The 19,706-nt window shown below is 44.3% G+C and overlaps 1 protein-coding gene across 2 annotated transcripts; it reads left to right on the top strand.

Annotated features, from left to right (window-relative positions):
• The first annotated feature begins 817 nt into the window (after positions 1-817).
• Positions 818-13,010, top strand: LOC139042332 (placenta-specific protein 9-like). Of its 2 annotated transcripts, none has more exons than XM_070500266.1 (4): positions 818-930; positions 10,252-10,349; positions 11,624-11,760; positions 12,286-13,010. In XM_070500266.1, the coding sequence occupies exons 1-4, from the start codon at positions 867-869 to the stop codon at positions 12,329-12,331; spliced, it is 345 nt and encodes a 114-aa protein (XP_070356367.1). In that variant the 5' UTR covers positions 818-866; the 3' UTR covers positions 12,332-13,010. The 2 variants fall into 2 exon arrangements, with proteins under 2 accessions (XP_070356367.1, XP_070356368.1); XM_070500267.1 differs by having other exon boundaries at positions 840-930; positions 11,624-11,747.
• The last annotated feature ends 6,696 nt before the right edge of the window (positions 13,011-19,706 follow it).

The raw sequence follows: 19,706 nt of genomic DNA, 5'->3' as shown, positions 1-19,706 counted from the left end.
ATTTTAGAAGTCGGCAAACTGTAATAGCAATGCAACATAATTCTTGTCTATAGATATGCAGATAATTCCTGTTATAGGTTCAATTAATTCTCCTCCCTCCCTGTGTGGAAGAAGCCAGTTTTACCTCCTTTTGCACATTCGTGTCAATATTCCAGCTCTGTCTGTTTGTAGGACTGGTTGTCACCTCTTACTGATTCCCTCATTAATGGTGAGTTAAAATCTTCAGCACATGCTCGTTTTATATCTGAATGAAAGTCATGATTTTACCTTTTTTTTGTAAAGTATCTTTTAACATTACTATTACTCCTTTAGCAAAATAATAAGTTTCTATAGAAGGCAGACACCACTTTTGAGTCTACTGCTCAGGGCCAGGCGCTGTCACAGGTGGACAGAGAGAAAAGCTTCCATGCTCCAAGCAGTCAGTGTTCAGATCCTGTGCCACAGCTGTCGGTGACACAGAGGAAGGCGCTTCTCTCTAAGCTTCAGTCTGCCCATCTATGAAACGGGCTCACAACCAGTACCTGGGCCCCGGGACCCATCGCCTAGAACACACTCCCTCACCCCTCTCTCTCCCCTTCTGCGCCCCCATCCCGGGAGGCGCGGGGAACTCAGAGGGCGGCTCCCTCCTGTGCAGGCGCCCAGGCTAACACGTTGGCCCCTCCGCCTGCGGGGTGTTTAGGCTCGGCGCTGCCCGCACATTGCGGAGGGGGCCTCTGGAGGGGGCGGGTTCGCTCAAGCCAGAAAGCCGGGAGCCGCCCAGGAATTTTGGCTAGGACTGAGAGCATTTCCTCCTGGGCGGGCCCGGCGCGATCCTGGGGAGAGCAGCTGGGGGCAGACGCTGCGCTGCGCTCGGCTGGGCCGGCACCATGTGGTCCCTGCTCTGCGCGCTGGCCGGGCTCGCCCTGCTCCGCGCCGCGGGCGCCTTTGTCGGTGAGTGGGATCCGGGTGCCGGGTGAGGGCGAGGGCGAGGGCGAGGGCGAGGGTAGGGGAGAGCTGCGCCGAGCAAGGTAGGATGAGCAAGAGAGATGAAGGGAGGGAGGGTGGAGAGGGGAGAAGATGGAAACAGAGCCAGATGGAGAGAAAGCTGGAGAAAGGGATGCAGAGAGGGGGAGAGAGAGAGAGAGAGAAAGAGAAAACAGAAAAAGAAAGAGAAAAAGGCAGATGGGCAGAGAGAGTTAGAGAGAAAGGAGAAAGAGAAGAATAAAGAGAGAAAGGGAGAGGCTGAGAGAAAGAGACTTTGGAAGTAAACAGATGGGTATGAACTATGAAGGAGGAAAGATAGAAAAAGGAGTTTGAGAAGCAAAAGGTACAACCAGGAAAGAAATAGAGGAACTAACCTGGCAAGAAAAAGAAGGGAAGGTGAGGAGAGAGAAGGAGGATATTGAGGAAAAGAGAAAGATTTGAGAGAGACTTAAAGAGAGAGAGTGGAGAAACCCGATGCCCAAGGAGAGAGAGGAAGGGACAAGGATCACAGGGTGGGAGGTCAAGTCTACAGGGTGGGGCAGCCCCCCAGGCCAGCTTCATCCAGAAGGCCTGCAGAGGCGTCCAGGCCTGGTTTTACTGGGCATTGCCAGGGAAGCTACCCAGGCCTGGCCTAGCACAGCCAGCCAGTCGGGAACCAGGCAGGCGGGCCCAGGAGAAAGGCCACTGGGTCACCTGCCAGGAGGCCTAGGGGGGTTCTGCTGTCTGGGGGAGGAGGCAAGTCTCCAGGCTTCCGGAGAGCTTCCCTGAGCCCCTGAGTTGCCTTGGGTGGGTGCGTGGGAACAGGGTACAGGAGAGAGAGGTCCTCTGGGTGCTCCCCTGGCTGGGATCCTTGCCTTGCACTCTCTTCCCTCCCTTCTGCTGACAGCAGTCTTAGTGCTGCCCCTTCACAGGTGAGGCTCAGACAGGATGGCTGCAGATGTACTTACGGTACACACAAGTGCTCATTCCACCCCCACCCCCAAGACTCTGCACAGCACTTTAGAGTTTACAAGCCACATTCCCATTTACCCAGCATCTCGTGCAGGCCCCAGCCAGAGACCACTGGTGCTCATCCCAACTGTGCAGGCGAGAGGAAGGCTGAGGTCTCCCCAAGCATCCAGGCCTTCTGCCCTCTCAGTCAGCTCCTTGCCCCCAGCCAGGCTGCCCCCCATCAACCTGGAGTCACCCAGCTGAAGTGTCTATGTTAAGATGGAGCCCCCCTCACCTGTGCCCAGTCCCTTTTGGGGCACAGTGACCTGTGGGAGTAAGCTCTCAGGGAAAGGATTGAGGCCAGTGCTGAGCGACCTTGGATGTCACTTCACTTCTCTGAGGCTGTTTCATCCTCTGTAAGTTGGGGAGAATAATACTCACCCCACAGGGCTGACTTCAAGGATTGGATGAGAAGGAAAGGGCCCAGCATGGAACACGTCTCAACACATAGCCTCCTTCTCTTGTCCCCTCAGACAGCTCCACTGATCTCTCTGACTCTCAGTTTCTCCACGTGTTAGGGAGGACCAACAACCACTTCCTCACAGCCTGTGAAGAGTAGCTGGGATGATGCCCAGCACAGATCCAGGCCCATAGAGCATGAGCTTCCCTTTTGCTCCCTCTCCCTTACCCTCCTCCTAGAGTCCCCAGCTCCAGGAGCTGAGGGGACAAAGCTTCATCTGTGCTCCCCTAGAGGGAGGAGCTGGCTGCTACCCACAAGTGGCTCTTCGTGGCCCCGTGGCCACAGATGGTATATACACTTTAATTTAAAACTGTTTTTAAACATTTTCTTTCTGATTATGCTTGCTCATTGCTACACATTAAGAAAAAAAAGAGGAAGTATAAACATACTAATGTAATTTCACATTGAGGTCACACATTTTTGTGTATAACCTTTCAGACTTCAGATAATATACCGTTGTTTTTCTTAAATTTTGATTATGAAATCTTTTGGATAGAAGAGCAGAATAGTATAATGAAGCCCCATGTACCTATCACCCCTCTTCAAAAAGGGTCTATTCATCTACAATTCCCACCCTCCCTCCTCTCCCTCAGATTGTTTTAGAGGAAATTCCAGGCATCATATATTTTCATCTATAAATATTTCCTTATGTATCTCTAAAAGATAAATAATCTTTTAATAAGCATAACTGCAGTACCATTATCACACCCTAAAAATGAACAATAATTCCTTAGCATTATCAAATGTGCAATCAGAGTTCAAGTATCCCTGATTGTGTCATATGTTTTTATATTTGGTTTGTTTGATCCAAATAAGGTGCGTGCATTGCTTTTGTTTGATATGTCTAAGTTTCTTTTAATATGTAAGTTCTCTTTTCCCCTTTTTTTAAAACAATTTATTTGTTGAAGAAACTGGGTAATTTGTCCTGTAAAGTTTTCCACAATTAGATTTGAGCTGATTACATCCCCTAGGTGACATTTAAATGTTCTTCTCTCCCCTGTATTGCTTATAGATCTAGAAGCTTGATCTAATTCCAGTTAGATTTTTTTTTTTTGCAAGAATGGTCTTTATTGCTTTAATTCGCATTTCTTTGATTATTCCTTAAGTTAGACTTTTCCTTCAAATGCATATTGGTCATTTCTACTAATCTGTGCAAATTGTCTTAGACATTTTAATTTTGGTATTGGGATTTTTCATATTGATTTGCAAAAGCTCTTTATGTATTGCATGAAGCAAACTGTTTTGTGTTACTTGTACAGACTTTTTTTTAAGTTAAGGCTTCAGCTAAGTCCCTTTCCTATTTTGCTGTCAGAGGGATCTGAAAGCCTAGAGCCTTGTCCTTTTAACCAGTGTAACCATTCTCACCCATGCCTTGGGGCCCATCAGGGAAGCTCTCACTGTCCACTGCTGCTGCAAGTCCCCGTGGACGTCTGTCCTGTATTGGAATTCTGTTTTTTTGCTTTGGGTGAAAGGGGAAGATGCTGAAGGGCTGTGATGAGGATCACAGCATTTCTGTTTACAAAAATGGATGTTGTGGGGAATGAACCACCCAAAGATAATTTGACCCAAGGCACACTATTTGGGTTCTTATAGGGCCTCCAGACAGCTGCAAAGGTGTCATGTGTGCAGGTCCCCTTTGCCCATACCTGTCCAGATCCTTATTTACAGAGCAGGCAGCTGAGACCCCAAGATGGGAAGCCCTTAACTTATACAAGTTCACATGATTGCCAGGACACAGTATAGACAGTGTCTAGCAGGTATATTTAAATTCTGTCCCCACCACCTCCTACCTGTGAAATCTTGGGCATGTTACTCAATCTCTTTGATCTTTGGTTTTCTAATCTGTAAAAAAGGAGGTACTGAGCTCACGGATCAAATTAAATGAGATCATGTCAGCACGCAACACAAAGCCTAGCATGTAATTAGTGATCACAAATCAAAAGTAACTTTGAATATAGAGTATGGTTGTGCCTATTCTCAAGGTGAAGAAACCAAGGATCCAGCAAGTGGGATTGGCTTGTAACAGAGCCCAGAAAGCCAGGTCAGCACTCAGCCCTTTGTGCACTTGTTGCAGGAGCCCCTGCCAAGCGTCCCTTGGATCCCTGCACGGGATTAGTCCTAGAGCAGACACTTCCCCATCTTGGGGAGACCTGATCACAGTGATCTAGCAAGGAGCACTGGCTCCATGTGGAGAGTCGGCGCCCTGGGGGCTTTCACTGCCTTGCTCAGTCTTCAGCTCACCTGGTAAATGCTTTCCATGGTGTTTGCACATCACTTGGCAATTCCAAGGCATCTTCAAGGGTAGGATCCCCTTTGATCAGCACAGCAGTCCCTCAAGGTAGACAGGGCAGAGCAGGTCCCTCACAGATGAGGAAGCTGAGTGAGAGGCAGAGAGCACAGTCAGTAAGCAGTGGAGTTGGGACTGCGTCTCCCACTCCCAGTCTTGTGTTCTTTCACAGCACGTGGAGAGAGGTTTATCCTGGATGGCTGTTTAGACCTTCTCAATATTGTGGAATTTTGGAGTGTTCTAGTAGTACATTTTAACCCAGTGGATTAAAAAAACAGTATTCCAAGATAGAAGGAATCTGGATTCTATACAGACTCAAGGAGCTGCCTGCCAGCCCTGACCACCAGCCAGTCTACCTCTGAACCAATACATGAGAAAGAAATAAAAAACGTCTGTAATCGAGGGGAGTTCTTTGTACAACTGTCTGGTTTGTATCCTAAGCAAAATACTAACTTAACCAGATACTGAATGTATTGGAAGGACATTGGTAAGCTCTCAGACTGGTCAGCTGGGCTCAAATCCACATCTGGAAAATGACGCGAGACTGAGGGAGATAGGACTTGTCTCTAACAGAATGGAACAAAAAGAAACAAAAATGTGCCTCAGAATCTGAGCTCTCTCTTTGGGGGCTCGAGGGTCTCTCTCCTGTTTCAGCCAGAGCATTTCCACAGATTGGAGTTCTTCATATAATTGTTTAAAAATAGTATTCTTCTAGTTAAAAAAACAAAAAACAAAAAAAAAACCACTGATAGTTTTGAATAAATCATAAATTTTAATACAAATATTGAATGTGGTAAAGTTTATTATTCTCTTATATTGAATGTGGTCAAATATAATTAACCCCAAAGTGACAATTGTTCCTGGTGGAATAGATTATGTCTTTGATGATTCAGGAGGCACAGCAGCACGCCTCAGGGTCACCACCGAGAAAGTATTTGTCATCATCCAGCATGGCAGAAATCATTTGAGTTGTAGGCACCTTCTTAGTGTTTGGGTCCCAAATACAAAAGGTCTTCTATGCCTATGAGTGGGAGGGGGCTGTACTTCCCACCTCTGAGGACCAGGACGCAGTGGCCATGTCTCTTTAACTAGAGAAGTTATCCCAGCACCTCCACCTGGGCCTCTGGGCTCTAGCACCTCTGCCTGGGCCTCTGGCTTCCACCAGTAGCCTGCTCTCCCTAGTGCACAATGTTCCACCCATGGCTGCCATCCAGGGTGCACACAGGCCCTGAACGGGAGGCAGGCCAGGGAAAACAACCCAGCATCCAAGAAAGTCCATTTCCCAACTGGCCAGGGCACGGAGGGTGGGAGCAAAGGAAAGAAGGAACACAGAAACCACAGCTTTGGCTGCTCAAGGTTGGTCATGGTAATCCTTCAGCTTTCCCCACTCCTACTATTGTTTGAGCTTTCCAAAAGTCCCGTAAAGCAGGCATTAGTGTGTGTGTGTGTGTGTGTGTGTGACACCCAGGTCTTGCCTTGCTGGAGCTTCTGGCCTAAGAAGAAACTTGTCTTTGACTCATCCCAGTTCTGTCCTTGCAGCTAATTTTTGAGGCCTCTCAGTAGGCTTTGAAAGATAGCAGAATCGTGAACTACATGTGGGTGGCAGTGTCTCGAGCCTACCCCACCCTGTATTACAGAGGAGGCAGCAGAGCCTCAGGGAGAAGGAAGTTTCCACAGGCCTCCACCAATTAGTGGCCAAGCCAGGCTGAGAACAGTGTCTCCAGTGTATTTTCTGCCGTCATGAGTTGAGGTCAATGCCATGAGGATATGTGTAGGGGAGGGAGCAGCAGTGCAGGATGGTTGTGGGGTCCCTGGTCCTGCCCCCAGCTTTCTCTCTCAGATGAGCTTGTCAGGAGGACTGGATGAGCTCATGGACAGTTGTGCAGTGGAGCGCAGGGCACAGTTCTGTCCAGATGTAAAGGATTAGTGCTGTGTGATGTGGAGCGCAACCTCAGCCCAGACTTTTCCCTGGAGGGGTTTTGGAGCCAAGTTAGACCTCATCGAAGAATGTAGAGAACATGATGTTTTGGGCCAATGGAGAGGAGCAGATTCATGTCATTCGTGACTTACAAAGCTGGCAGATCCCCACTTGGCCGGCAAGGTCACATTGCTTGCTCTTGGCCTAAGCTGGGGGAGCTTTGAGGGGAAAAGCGTAGTTTAGAGAGGGTAGTGAGGCTCAGGGGAAAAGTTTGGCCAAAGGCCCCTGGGCGGAGCCTGCAAAGGGTATGTGTGAACACAGATCCATGTTGAGACAGACCCCCATCTTCTCAGACAGCCCTCCCTGTGAGTGAGAACAACTCTTCCTGCCTTCTCCATCTTTCCTCTCCAGGCTGAGCACCCCTGTTCTTTCAGCTGAGAGAAATGAGTCAAAATTTGGAGTCCCTTCACCATGGCACCTCTACACCTGCTCCTGTCTGTCAAAGGCCTTCTCACAATGTATGGCCCAGAATGGAGCACAGCCCTCCAAGTGGGGTCTCTCAGATCACCACCCTCCCTTGTCCTGAACATTTTATATCAATGCATGCAGCCCATGATGACTTCCGCTTTTTGCTAACAATCCTATCAGACAACTGGCTTTTGTTATAGATATTTCAAACCATATATACAAAGATAGAGAGAATAATGATTCCATGTCCCCCATTACCCAATTTTAACAATTACCAATCTTGGCCAATCTTATTTGCTCTATGTACCTACCCATGCCTCCTCCCACTCCCAGGCCTGGATTATTTTGAAGTAAATCCAGGACATCATAGCGTTTCATCTGTAAATATTTTAGTATAGATCTCTAAAAGACTCCCTTTTAAAAAAAAACCAAAGTGCCATTATAATGTCCCCTTCCTTCCCCAAAGTCAACAAGAAGCCCATTGTCTTTTGAAGAGGCTTTTCTAAGTTCAGTGGAGGGAAATAATGAAAAGGAGAATGTAAAAAAACAAATTGTTCTCCACAAAAGATGCTTAGAGTGGAAGGAAGTTTTGTCCCTGCTCTTGGTTCTCACCCCTGAGTGGAAGAGCTAGGATCTAGAGAATCGCAGGCCAGGGGGACTCTGGCAGAGTTCCAGAAGGCCAGATTGCTCAAGTGAAGTCAGGAGAAGGCCAGGGTGCTTGGGGTCCAGTCATTTACTGATTGTGTGACCTTGGGCAAGTTACTCAACCTCTCAGAGTGACACATCATCACCAGCAAAATGGATCACCATCTCTGTCCTTACCTTAAGACCTGCCACCCTTCTGGGCAACTTTATATGTCACTTTGAGCAAACCAACCAATACCAAGGCCTTACAGTTACAAGAATTTTGCATCTAGAAAGATTGAACCCAATAAGTCTTACCTCCATTCTGCTTCAGATGTCCGCATCCATGGCTACAATCTTGATACTGTCACTATGAGGTTGCTCCATCTCGAAAAGCTAAAACTGCAGTATCCATTACCACTGTTCCTTCTGTTACCTCCATCATCTCATCACTTCTCCCAACTTAGTGGCCCTCCAATTGGCCTCCTTTCCTTCCTTATCCAAGCTAAGCTCCAGAGCTCATCCCCTTAAACCATTGCTGGTCAAATCAATGCTTTTGTGCTCTTACCCTCCACCACACTCATCCTGCAGACTCTCAGGTTTTAGCTCCATCCAGCCATCTGTCTTTGCTGCTCTACACCCAGCCTGCGAAGCTGCTAGGGGAGGAATAGCACTTCCAAAGTTCCTCACTGATGTCAGGTCATCCCGCACAGTCCTATACTGCCTCCTGTTCCCTTCATCCCCTTTTGGAGCCATCTCTTTATTCAAGCCCCCAACCCAGTGGTGTGCTGATAAACTGGCTCTAAAAAAAAAGAAAAAGACACTTGCCACTTTTTATGGTGTAAATGCTCTCACCAAGACTCCCATTTTAGTGGCTGTATTTAACAACCCACGCACAGAATTTCTGAAAATTTAACAACTAGCTCTCCTCCTTCCTAACTCTCCATGAATTTTCAGCAGATGAAGCCCCTCTTACTTTACAGAGTGAATAGAGGCCATCAGGTGGGAAGTCACTCAACTTTTTGGACCTTAGAGATCTTGGAGCAGAACTTTTTTACCCATTTTTGCTGCATTCTCTCTCTCTTCCTTCCATGTTTTTCCTATACCCCCACCATCATTTCTGGATTCCTTGGCCTCTCATCCCTTCAGGAAATGCATTCCTTCAGTTCTCCAGTCTTCTTCCTGTTCCTCAGGCTATAAGCATGGTTGTGTTTCTTCACTGCTTAAAAAACCAGAAATGACAACGATAAACACTTGTGTGGACCTTGTGATGTGAGCTCCCTTGTTTCACAGCCAAGCTTCATGAAAACATTTTCCTTCTCATCCCACTGCAGTCTAAACTTTGCTTTCTTCCACAACTCCACTAAAAGTGCTGGGGTAGAATTTAGCAGTGACTTTGCTGTTGCTATGTTTTTTGGTCCTTATCTTTCTAGACCTCCCTGCTGCTTTAGGCCGCGTTGGCTGCTTCATCCTCTGTAAAGCTCTTTGCTTCTCTTTGTTTCTGAGACAGCATCCTCCTTCCAAGATTCTTGGAGGTTCTTCAAGGTTCCAGCCAACTCTGATGCCCTGCCAGCATCTCAGAGCCACCAACTCTGAAACCTGAGTTCGGGACCAGGGCTCTAAGACTTCTGGTATGAGGGTTGGTGGTGCCAGGAAGAACCAGGGAAGAACCAACGTAGGGAGAAAAATGATGAGTCAAGAGTTGAACAGGTTGAACTTCAGATTCTCTGCTTACCAGCTGTGTGACTTTGGACATATCATTTCATCCCTCTGTGAATCGATTTCCTTACATGTAAATTGGGGATAATAATAGGCTGTTGTAGAGGTTGACTGAGTTAACACATTTGTTTAGCCCACTATGTGGTACATAGTAAGCACTCATCAAATGTCGATAGTACTAACTGGTCACCAATGTCAATGCTTCTACTAGAATATTTCCTTACTCTCTATTCCTCCTGCTACTGCTTCCTTTCGTCACTTCTTACTTTATTACTGCAGTAACTTTCCTTCTTCAAAGACAAATCCCTCCAATTCACTCCCTGTATTTTAAAAACTCATATATGACTATGTCATTCTTCTGTTAAAATAACCCCCAAAACCAGCATCATGATTGGTTTATTAGGGCCTTTGGCTTCATTTCTAAGACCCACCTCTCCAGTCTCATCTCCCACCCACCCTGTACTTTGCAGCCACTCCAAACTCCCTGAGGGTTTATACACTGAGCCATGCTATTTCATGCCTCCCTATCTTTGCACATGCCATTCTCCCTGGCTGAGACCTTTCCTCCCTTCCTTACCTTACCCAGTTCAGGCAGCAGCTCCTTGAGGAAGCCCACCTGGGTCTCCAGGTGACCATGGCCATAGAGATAAGGGAGTGATTAGGGGAGCCCCACACTCACACCCTGACCCACACTGAGCCTTCCTTTGCTTCTCTTTGTGATGTTTTCAGGACCCACCTCACTTGAGCCCAGTGCTTTACAGGAGTCTCCAGTGTTACAGGGAAACTGAGGGCCCCACAGTGACAAGACTTGTTTTCCCACAGCTGCAGAACCCCTCATCCCCTCCCACGGAGACCTAGCTCGGAGCCCCAGGTGTGACAGACACCTGGCTGTCCACAGCCGTTTACACATCATAGAGGAGGTAATAAGGGTGACCGGGGAGGACATGCAGCTTTAGGACCACCTGCCAGGCTTCAGGCTTTATAGGGCTGAGGCCAACCTTCCTTTGGAAAATCGGGGAAATCTAGGCCAATCCTGCTTTCTGGCCACCATGTTAACCATCTCCCTGCCCTACCTCGGTTGTTAAGCTGACCAGCCACCAACAGAGCTGCCTCTTCTGGGGCTCTTGCTCATACCAAGCCAGAGATCTCCACACAATTACTGGAGAAGTGGAAATTCATTCCCTTAGTGTTGTTATATAGCCACGGTTTGTAACCTGTGGTCCCCAAACTTGTGCGGGTGAAAATTCCAGTTTATTTCATAAAACTTTAACTGAAATTTAGCATTCCCATTCATTCTAAATGCAGACAACAAACCGTAGTAGTAATTACAGCACCGTGACTTTGTCATTGATAGAAATCAGGTAATTTCTTCCAATTATAGTTTTTATGAATATCTCAACATATCATTCATTCTCATAAGTATGTCAAAATTATGGTGGCTGTTAGATCTGATGCTAGATCATGTTATGTAGTGAGTTAAATTTTTTACCTCAAAAATTTAATTTTGGGATAAAAACTAGACTACTGGTGGTGAACACGATAGTCTATACAGAAACTGAAATATCATAATGTACACCTGAAAGTTACACAATTACAAGCCACTATGACCTCAATAAAATAACTTTTAAATATTTTAACTTTTAATATTTGAATAATACTTTGATGCAATGGCTGTTCTTATAAATCCTATATTTTATTTTTTCAGTTAAAGCATTTTCTGAGAAGGGGTCTGTAGGTTTCATCAGACTGCTAATGGGGTTCATTCACAAAAAAAGTTAAGAACCCCGAATAAAGAAAATTTCCAAATCCCAAACCTGTCATTTGGCAGGGTTGCCACCTGGGGGCAGGGCAACAAAAGGAATGTTAGCTCGCAGTGACAAAGTCCTGAAAGGGAAAAGGGGATCTCAGACTCGCTCCAGGCCAAACCTCTAAAACTGCAGAGTGCCAGAGTGACCTTAGAGAGAGAGCTCCTAGGATTTTTGTCATCGGGGGAACTGGAAGGTAGGTAGGGGCAAAACCTGAATGAGGAGGTCCCAGGTTGCCTGTCACTCAGTTCTGTCCCCACTGCACCCCAGTGGTCCTCCAGGTGCTCCTTAGGATGTGGCTGATTAAGCAGGACTTGGCACCACTCTTGTCCTCCACTCACCCTGCCCCTCCCCCACCCCCACCCGGCTCCCATCTCTCCTTGCTCTAGATGGTGGAGAAGACGGTGGAGCACCTGGAGGCAGAAGTGAAAGGCCTGCTGGGTCAGCTGGAGGAGCTGGCCTGGAACCTGCCCCCAGGACCCTTCAACCTGACCCCTGACCTCTTTGGAGAGGGTGAGCAGCTCAGGTAGCAGAGACTATAGCGTCTGGGGCTGGGCAAGCAGGATAGGGATGGCTGATCCACCACACAGGTGTAGCCCTGACAAGCTAGGAGCGGCTCCAGCTCCACCTGGGACAGAAGTGGGAAAGCATCCACCTCACCTCACCCTAAGTGTTCTCTGCCCCTACCCCCACCCTGGGGGTTGCCACAGCCACAGCTCGGGGCTCCTGGAAGAGCTGGCCCCATTCACCTGAGGGCCACTCTCAGCATCACCCTGACACAGAGCAGCTGTGTCCTCTGCTGGCCCTTTTCATGCCTCAAACCTCCTTGGCTCCTTTCATCTCCCTTCCAAGGAACCAATTCTGTGGCAGCATAACACCCTCTCAGGGAAGACTGGCATCCTCTGATCAGGCAGTGGAGGGATTGCCACCCTGCTCCCTCCTGGAGCCCTGTGTTTCCTGGAACAGGAGTTCCCTGGGGACTGGGAGGGGCAGTAAGGAAGCCTTCAGCACCCTCTGCTTGCCCACTCCAAGGCTACTCCCTTTCTTTCAGATCCCTCCTGGGCACGGGAGGCGGAGGAGCCCGGCAGCTGACGTGATGTACCTGTCAGACAGCTTTCTTCTGAGAACAGAGCCGTGCATTCTGGCCTTCCTTCCTCAGCTTTGTGCACAATAAAAGCTACTTCTTTGGTCCCCTCTGTGTCTCTGTCAGTGACCTCTATAGCTACAGCCCCTTCTCCATCTACTTTCATGCCCTTAGGCCCACATTCACCTGCAGGCTCAGACCTGGGAGCCCCTGGTGAGTCTGTGCTTCTGCTCTCCTTATTTATAGGAGCTGATGGGGCACAGAGATAAGGCCAAGAATCCTGCTCAAAACATGGCCACAGATGAACAGCAGTGGCATCACCTGGGAGCTTATCAGAAATGCAGAATTCGGGACACACCTTGGCCTCCTGAATCAAAATCTACTTTTTAATGAGATCCCCAGAGGATTCATGGGCACATTAAAGTTTTTTTTAAAAAATTTCTATGTAAAATTCACATAATATAAAATCCAAAATTTTAACCATTTTAAACTACAAATTCAGTCACTTCAAAATGTTGTGCAATCACTACTCTCTAATTCCAGAACATTATCATCATCCCCAAAAGAAACCCTGTACCTATTAAGCAGGTATTTCCCATTCCCTCTCCCACCATCCTTTGGAAACCAGTAGTATTTCTGTCTCTATGGACTTGCCTATTCTGGACATTTCATATAAATTGAATTATACAATATGTGGTCTTTTGTGTCTGACTCTTTTTTCACTTAGCGTAGAGTTTTCAAGGTTCTCTCATGTTGTAATGTGTATCAGTACTCTGTTCCCTTTTATGGCTGAATGATATTCCATTGTATAGATGAACCACATTTTATTCACCTATTCAATTGATGGACATTTGAGTTGTTTGCACTTTTTGGATATTATGAATAATACTGCTATGAACATTTGCATATAAGCTTTTGTGTGGATATACGTTTTCATTTCTCTTGGGTCTATAACTAGGGCTGGAATTGCTGAGTCAACTGATAACTGTGTCTAAGTTTTGGAGGAACCACCAGACTGTTTTTGCACAGCAGCTGTACCACTTTACAGTCCCACCAGCAATGAACACACAGGGTTTCAGTTTTTCCACATCCTCACCAACATCAGTCTTTTTGATTATAGCCATCATACTAGGTGTGAAGTCATATCTCATTGTGGCTTTAAGTTGCATTTACCTAATGACTAGCGATGCTGAGCATCTTTTCATGTGTTTGTTGGCCATTTGTATATATTTGTTGGAGAAATGTCTGTTCAAGTCTTTTGCGCATTTTTAAAATTGGGTTCTTTTTCTTGGTGAATTGTAAGAGTTCTTTATGTATCATGGATATTAGGCTTCTATCAGAGGATTTGCAAATATTTTCTCTCATTCTGTGGGTTGTGTCTTTACTTTCTTGATAATGTCTTTTGAAACACAGAAGTTTTAATTTTGATGAAGTCCTTTGATGAAGAATTTATCTATTTTTTGTTGTTGCTTGTGCTTTTGGTAGCATATCTAAGAATCCATTGCCAAATCCAAGGTGATAACTATTCCTATGTTTTCTTCTAAGATTTTACTAGTTTTAGCTCTTACATTTAGTTCTTTGATCTATTTTGAGTTAATTTTTGTATATGATGTGAGGTAAGGATCCAACTTTATCCCTTAGTTTGTGGAGATCCAGCTGTCCCTGCACTATTTGTTGAAGAGAAAATTATTTCCCAATTGAATGGTCCTGGCACCCTTGTCAAAAGTCAGTTGAGCATAGATGTTTAGGTTTACTTCTCAATTTTATTCCATGGGTCTATATGTCTGTCTTTATACCAGTATCACAGTTTGAATTACTGTAGCTTTGTTTGTAGTTTTGAAGTAAAGAAGTTTGGGTTCCCTGACTTTTTTGTCTTTTTCTAAGACTCTTTTGGCTATTTGGGGACCAGTCCCTTGCAATTCCATGTGAATTTTAGAATCAGCTTGTCTATACCTGCAAAAAGACAGTTGGAATTTTGATAGGGACTGGATTGAATCTGCAGATCAATTTGCAGAGTACTGCCATCTCAACAATACTAAGTCTTCCAATCCATGAGCAGAAGGTATTTTGTATTTTTCAGTGTATAGGTCTTACACCACCTTGGTTAAATTTATCCTTAAGTATTTTATTCTTTTTGATATTATTATAAATGGGATTGTTTTCTTAATTTCATTTTCAGATTGTTCATTGCTAGTGTATAAATATACAACTGATTTTTGTATGTTGATCATGTATCCCCTCCTGCAACTCTGCTGAATTCCTTTGTTAGCTCTAATAGTTTTTGTGTGGATATTTTAGAATTTTCTATATGTAAGATAATGTCATCTGTGAATAGAAAGAGTTTTAATCCTTACTTTCCAAGTTGAATGCTTTTCTTTCTTTTTCTTTCCTAACTGCCCTGGCTAGAACTTCCAATACAATGTTGAATAGCAGTGGCAAGAGCAGACATCTTTGTCTTGTTCCTGATACTGGGGGAAAGCTTTTATCCTTCCCCATTAAGTATGTCAGCTGTGGCGTTTCATAGATGCCCTTTATTTCAGATTGATAAATTTCCCTTCTAAATTTCTTAGGAATTTTTTTTTTTTAATCATGGAAGAGAGTTGGGCTTTCTCAAATGCTTTTTCTGCATCAATTGAGATGATTATTAGGTTTTTATCCCCCTTTATTCAATTAATAGTGTGTATTATAGTGATTGATTTTCATGTATCAAATAATCCTTGTATTCCTTTGATAAATCCCACTTGATCATGGTGAATAATCCTTTTAACATGCTGCTAGATTCAGTTTGCTAGTATTTCACTGGGGATTTTTGCACTTTTTTCGTGATGTCTTTGTCTGGCTTTGGTATCAAGGTAACACTGGTGTCATAAAATGAGTTAGGAAATGTTCTTCCTCAATTTGGGGGGAAGCGTTTAAGGATTGGTGTTACTTCTTTAAATGTTTGATAGATTCACCAGTGAAGCCTTCTGGTACGGGTTTTTCTTTGTTGAGAATTTTTTGATTATTGATGTAATCTTATTATAGGTCTATTGAGATTTTCTATTTCTTCTTGAATCAGATGTGGGAATTTGTGTTTCTAGGAATTTTCCCATTTCATCTGGGTTATCTAATATGTTGGCTACAATTGTTAACAGTATTTTCTTATAATCTTTTATTTCCAGAAGATTGTTAGTAATGCCCCCACTTTCATTTCTGATTTTAGTAATTGAGTCTCCTCCCTCTCTCCATCTTCCTGTCAATCTAGCTAAAGGTTTGTCAATTTTGTTGATCTTTTTCAAAGAACCATTTTCTTGTTTTATTGATTCTATTGTTTTTCTATTCTCTATTTTGTTTATCTGCCCTCTAATCTTTATTTTCCTTCCTTCTTGTTGCTTTGAGTTTAGTTTGTTCTTCTTTTTCTAATTCCTTAAAGTGGAAGCTTAGGTTATTGATTTGAGATTTTCTTTCTTTTTCGATGTAGGCATTTACAGCTATAAATTTCCTTCTGAGCACTGTTTTCAATGCATCCATGTTTTAGTATGTTGTACTTCCATTTTCATTAATCTCAAAGTATTTTCTAATTTCTCTTGTGCTATCTTCTTTAACCCATTGGATTCTGTGTTTTGGTTTTAAGTATGTTGTTTACTTTCCACATATCTGTAGAATTTCCAGATTTCCTCCTGTTACCCATTTCTAATTCCATTGTGGTAATAGAAAATACAATGTATGGTTTCAGTCTTCTAAAATCTATTTAGATTGTTTTGTGGTCTATCTGGAGAATTTTCCTTGTGCACTTGAGAAGAATGTGTATTGCTGTTGTTGGGTAGACTGTTCCATAGACGTCTCTCACGCCTAGTCGGTTTACAGTGTTGTTCAAGTTCTTTCCTTGTTTATCTTTTGTTTAATTTTTCTATCCAATAGGGAAAGTGGGGTGTTGAAGTCTCCATTTTTGTTGAACTTTTTCTCCCTTCAATTCTGTCAGCTTTTGTTTGAAACTTTCTGGGGCTTTAGGTGTATATGTTTTTAATTGTTATATCTTGATGGATTAACCCTTTTATCAGGATATAATGTCCTTTGCCTCTCAATCTCTGCCTGTTAATTGGAGAGTTTATTCCACTTATATTTAAGGTAATTACTAATAAGTAAAGACTTGTACTGTTTTGCAATTTGTTTTCTATGTCATTTATTTCTATAAATAAATTCCTCCATTATTGCCATATTTTGTGTTAGATAGATGTTTTCAAGTATACTGTTTTGATTCCCTTGTTTCTTTTACTGTTTTATTTTCTGGGATTATAGTAACACCTTAATTTATAACAATCCAATTTGAATTAATAGGACGCTTCAACAGTATATAAAAACGTTTTTCCTATATAGCTCCATCATTGGCCTTTATGTTGTTATTGTCACAAATTATATCTTTATACATTTTGTGCTTATCAACATAGAGTTACAATTATTGTTTGGTGTAGTTGTCTTTTATCAAATAGGAAAAAGAGCTACAAACCAAAAAACACACTAATATTGATGTTTATATTTACCTATGTAATTATCTTTACCAATGTTTTTTACTTCTTCCTCTGTATTTGAGTTACTGTCCAGTATCCTTTCATTTCAGCTTGAAGGACTTTCTTTAGCATTTCTCATAGGGCAGGTCTACTAGCAACAAACCATCTCAGCTTTTGTTCACTGAGGAATACCTCAATTTCTCCCTCATTTTTGAAGACTATTTTGCCAGATATAGGATCCTTGGTTGACTTTTTTTTCTTTCAGCACACTGAATACACCACCCCACTGCCTTCTGGCCTCCATGGTTTCTGACAAGAAATCAAATGTTAATCTTATAGAAGGTCCAGTGAATGTGACGAGTTGGTTCTCTATTGCTGCTTTCAGGATTCCCTCTTTATCTTTTGACCGTTCGGTTATAATGTGTCTCGGTGTGGATCTTTTTATATTATAGTTCACTGAGCTTCTTGGATGTCTAGATTAATGTCTTTCATCAAATTTGGTAAGTTTTCAGCCATTGTTTCTTCATATAATTCTACTTTCTCTCTTCTCTCCTGTGACTCCTATCATGCATATGTTGGTACAGTTGATGGTGCCTGACAGGTCTCCTAGGCTCCGTTAATTTTTTTCTTTTTGCTCCTCAGAATGGGAAATTTCAATTGACCTATTTTGAAGTTTGCCAATTCTTTCTTCTGCCTTCTCAAATCCACTCTTAAACCCCTCCAGTGAATTTTTCATTTGTTATTGTACTTTTCAACTCCAGGATTTCGATTTGGTTCCTTTTCTAATTTCTCTTTATTGATATTCTCTATTTGATGAGACATCACTCTCCTGGTTTCCTTTAGTTCTTTGAGCTTTTTAAAGACAGTTGATTTAAAGTCTTTGTTTGGTAACTCCAATATCTGATCTTTCCTCAGTTTGTATTAACAGATTTCTTGTTTTCCTGTGTATGGATCAAACTTCCTTCTTTGCATGGTTCATAACTTTTGTTGAAAACTGGGCATTTTGACATTATAATGTGACAACTCCAGAAATCAGATTCTTCCCTTCCCCAGAATTTGTTGTAGTTTTAGTGACTTCTAAAGTTGGTATTCTTTGTTAAGGGTGGCCATTGAAGTCTCTGTTCAGTTAGGTAAGTGGTCACTAATGATTCAACAAATTTCCTTAAACTCCTGGAACCAAAAAACCCCCCAAAAATCTCTTTGGTCTTTGCAGATGTGTTGTGTGTGTTGGGCACATCTACTGACAATGAGCCAGGCAGCCTGTGACTCTGCCTTAACTTCCTGTTTGTGCAGAACCTGAAGGTCAGCCACAGGCAAGAGCTTAGGGCTTTCTCAAGGCTTTTCTGAAAAGCATCCACCCAGCCCTGAACATGTGTGTGAGAACCAGGACCAGGATGAACACAGGTGGTCCTCAAGTGTGTAGACCAGGGATCTTAAAGGCTTGCAGGGGCCAAATAGGTAACATGTGCTTGGTGGAAGACAATAGGGAGTGGTGGGGCCTGTGGCAAAATGGAGAGCACACGTCTAAAGGGGACAGCTGCAATCTGGCTCCAGCAGCAACTGCTGTGCAGGAATGCTGGGCCAGTGTTGCCAGAATTTCTGGGTTTTCAAGAGAAACCAGAATTCCAGGTTTTTTAAAATACAAAATCTCTCAATGTTTAAATGTTGACAACAAATCCAAATGTCTAAAAAGACTCTTTGGAGACCAAAGTAAATGCATGTACAGGTTAAATACTGCCTGCTGGACAGCAGTTTGAAACCTATGGTATAGACAACAGGGCAAAGTAATATCACAATACATTTACAGTCACATTAGAGCAGGTTGAATCTAGGCCCTGGCACAGCTCAGGAGGCCTGCCAGTAGCAGCCTGAGTTCATGGCAAGTTGTGCAATGCCAAGCAGTGCATCCCACCATGCAGTTCCCACCTGATGCCCAAGGACAAGGGGTCTGCCCCAGGGGAGGAGCACCTCAGCCAAGCATGCTGGGTCTTGGTCAAGAGGCTCCAGGCATGGAAACTAGGGCAGAGCTGAAGTGATGAGCAGGGCCTGTTATCGATTCCAGTGCCCACATCAGCCTCCTCTGGTGAGGAAGGCAGGTCTAGGTAGGCCAGGTTGGTGTCTAGCTCATGGCTGCTGTATGCCCCTTGCATCATCTCCTCCTCTATGTTCAGGTAGCAGTGAGGAGTCCAGCAGTACCCACAAGCAGATGTGTACTTTGGAGACAAGCCACTCCCTAGGGCCCTGCCAGGGCTCAGCAGGCTTGATCTCAACCCTAGTCTCTAGAGTCTCGCCTTTCTAAACTTTCAACACTGCAGATCACAAAAGGAGTGAGTGGAGACCCCTGACCAGCAAGGCAAGCTCTGGGCTTCTGGACGTGAGATAGTGATTTCTAGAAATGCTTCCCCTTTTGGACTCACCCCCTCCTACCACCACCAACCAAGAGACAAAAGGCTGGGCGGGGACCACACCCAGGAGCACCCTTTCAGACTGAAGGGTCCCTGAGGGAAGGCACTGGTCTTGTGCCTCTCTGAGTTGTCCCCTCTCTCCTCTCTGGCCCCTGGCCATAAGGCCTATCCCAGGAGTCATGCACACCCCCTCTCGCCCATGCCTTTCCTTCAGGACCTGGGTGAAGAGCCACCCTCTTCCTACCTCACCCTCACTGGACTTCAGTGTGCCTACATCTGACTAAATCCCCACACCTTTTCAGTGTCTGGGCCTCCAGAATGGATTTCAGAAACTTCCCTTCTCAGGTCCAAACAACCAGGTCCCTGTAAATTACTTATGCTCAGGGTTTCCTGAGCACAAATTTCTATTTAAAGTCATATAAATTTTCACCAGCTAATAAGCCTGGAGCTACAGGGCAGAATCACGAAGCAGAAAGAAACAAGCTGGCACCAGGGA

This window comes from Equus asinus, chromosome 28 (assembly GCF_041296235.1).
Source record: "Equus asinus isolate D_3611 breed Donkey chromosome 28, EquAss-T2T_v2, whole genome shotgun sequence".
In the NCBI taxonomy this organism is placed as follows: Eukaryota; Metazoa; Chordata; class Mammalia; order Perissodactyla; family Equidae; genus Equus; species Equus asinus.
The sequence above is the reverse complement of the archived record's forward strand: the minus strand, read 5'-3'. Positions and strand labels throughout refer to the sequence as shown.

What these genes read in the sequence shown, in the direction of transcription:
- LOC139042332 (XM_070500266.1), top strand. Translation starts at nt 867, where the DNA reads ATGTGGTCCCTGCTCTGCGCGCTGGCCGGGCTCGCCCTGCTCCGCGCC. An exon ending in GTTTACACATCATAGAGGAG is followed by an intron (nt 10,350 to 11,623) that starts GTAATAAGGGTG and finishes TCCTTGCTCTAG; the next exon opens with ATGGTGGAGAAGACGGTGGA. An exon ending in GGAGAGGGTGAGCAGCTCAG is followed by an intron (nt 11,761 to 12,285) that starts GTAGCAGAGACT and finishes CCTTTCTTTCAG; the next exon opens with ATCCCTCCTGGGCACGGGAG.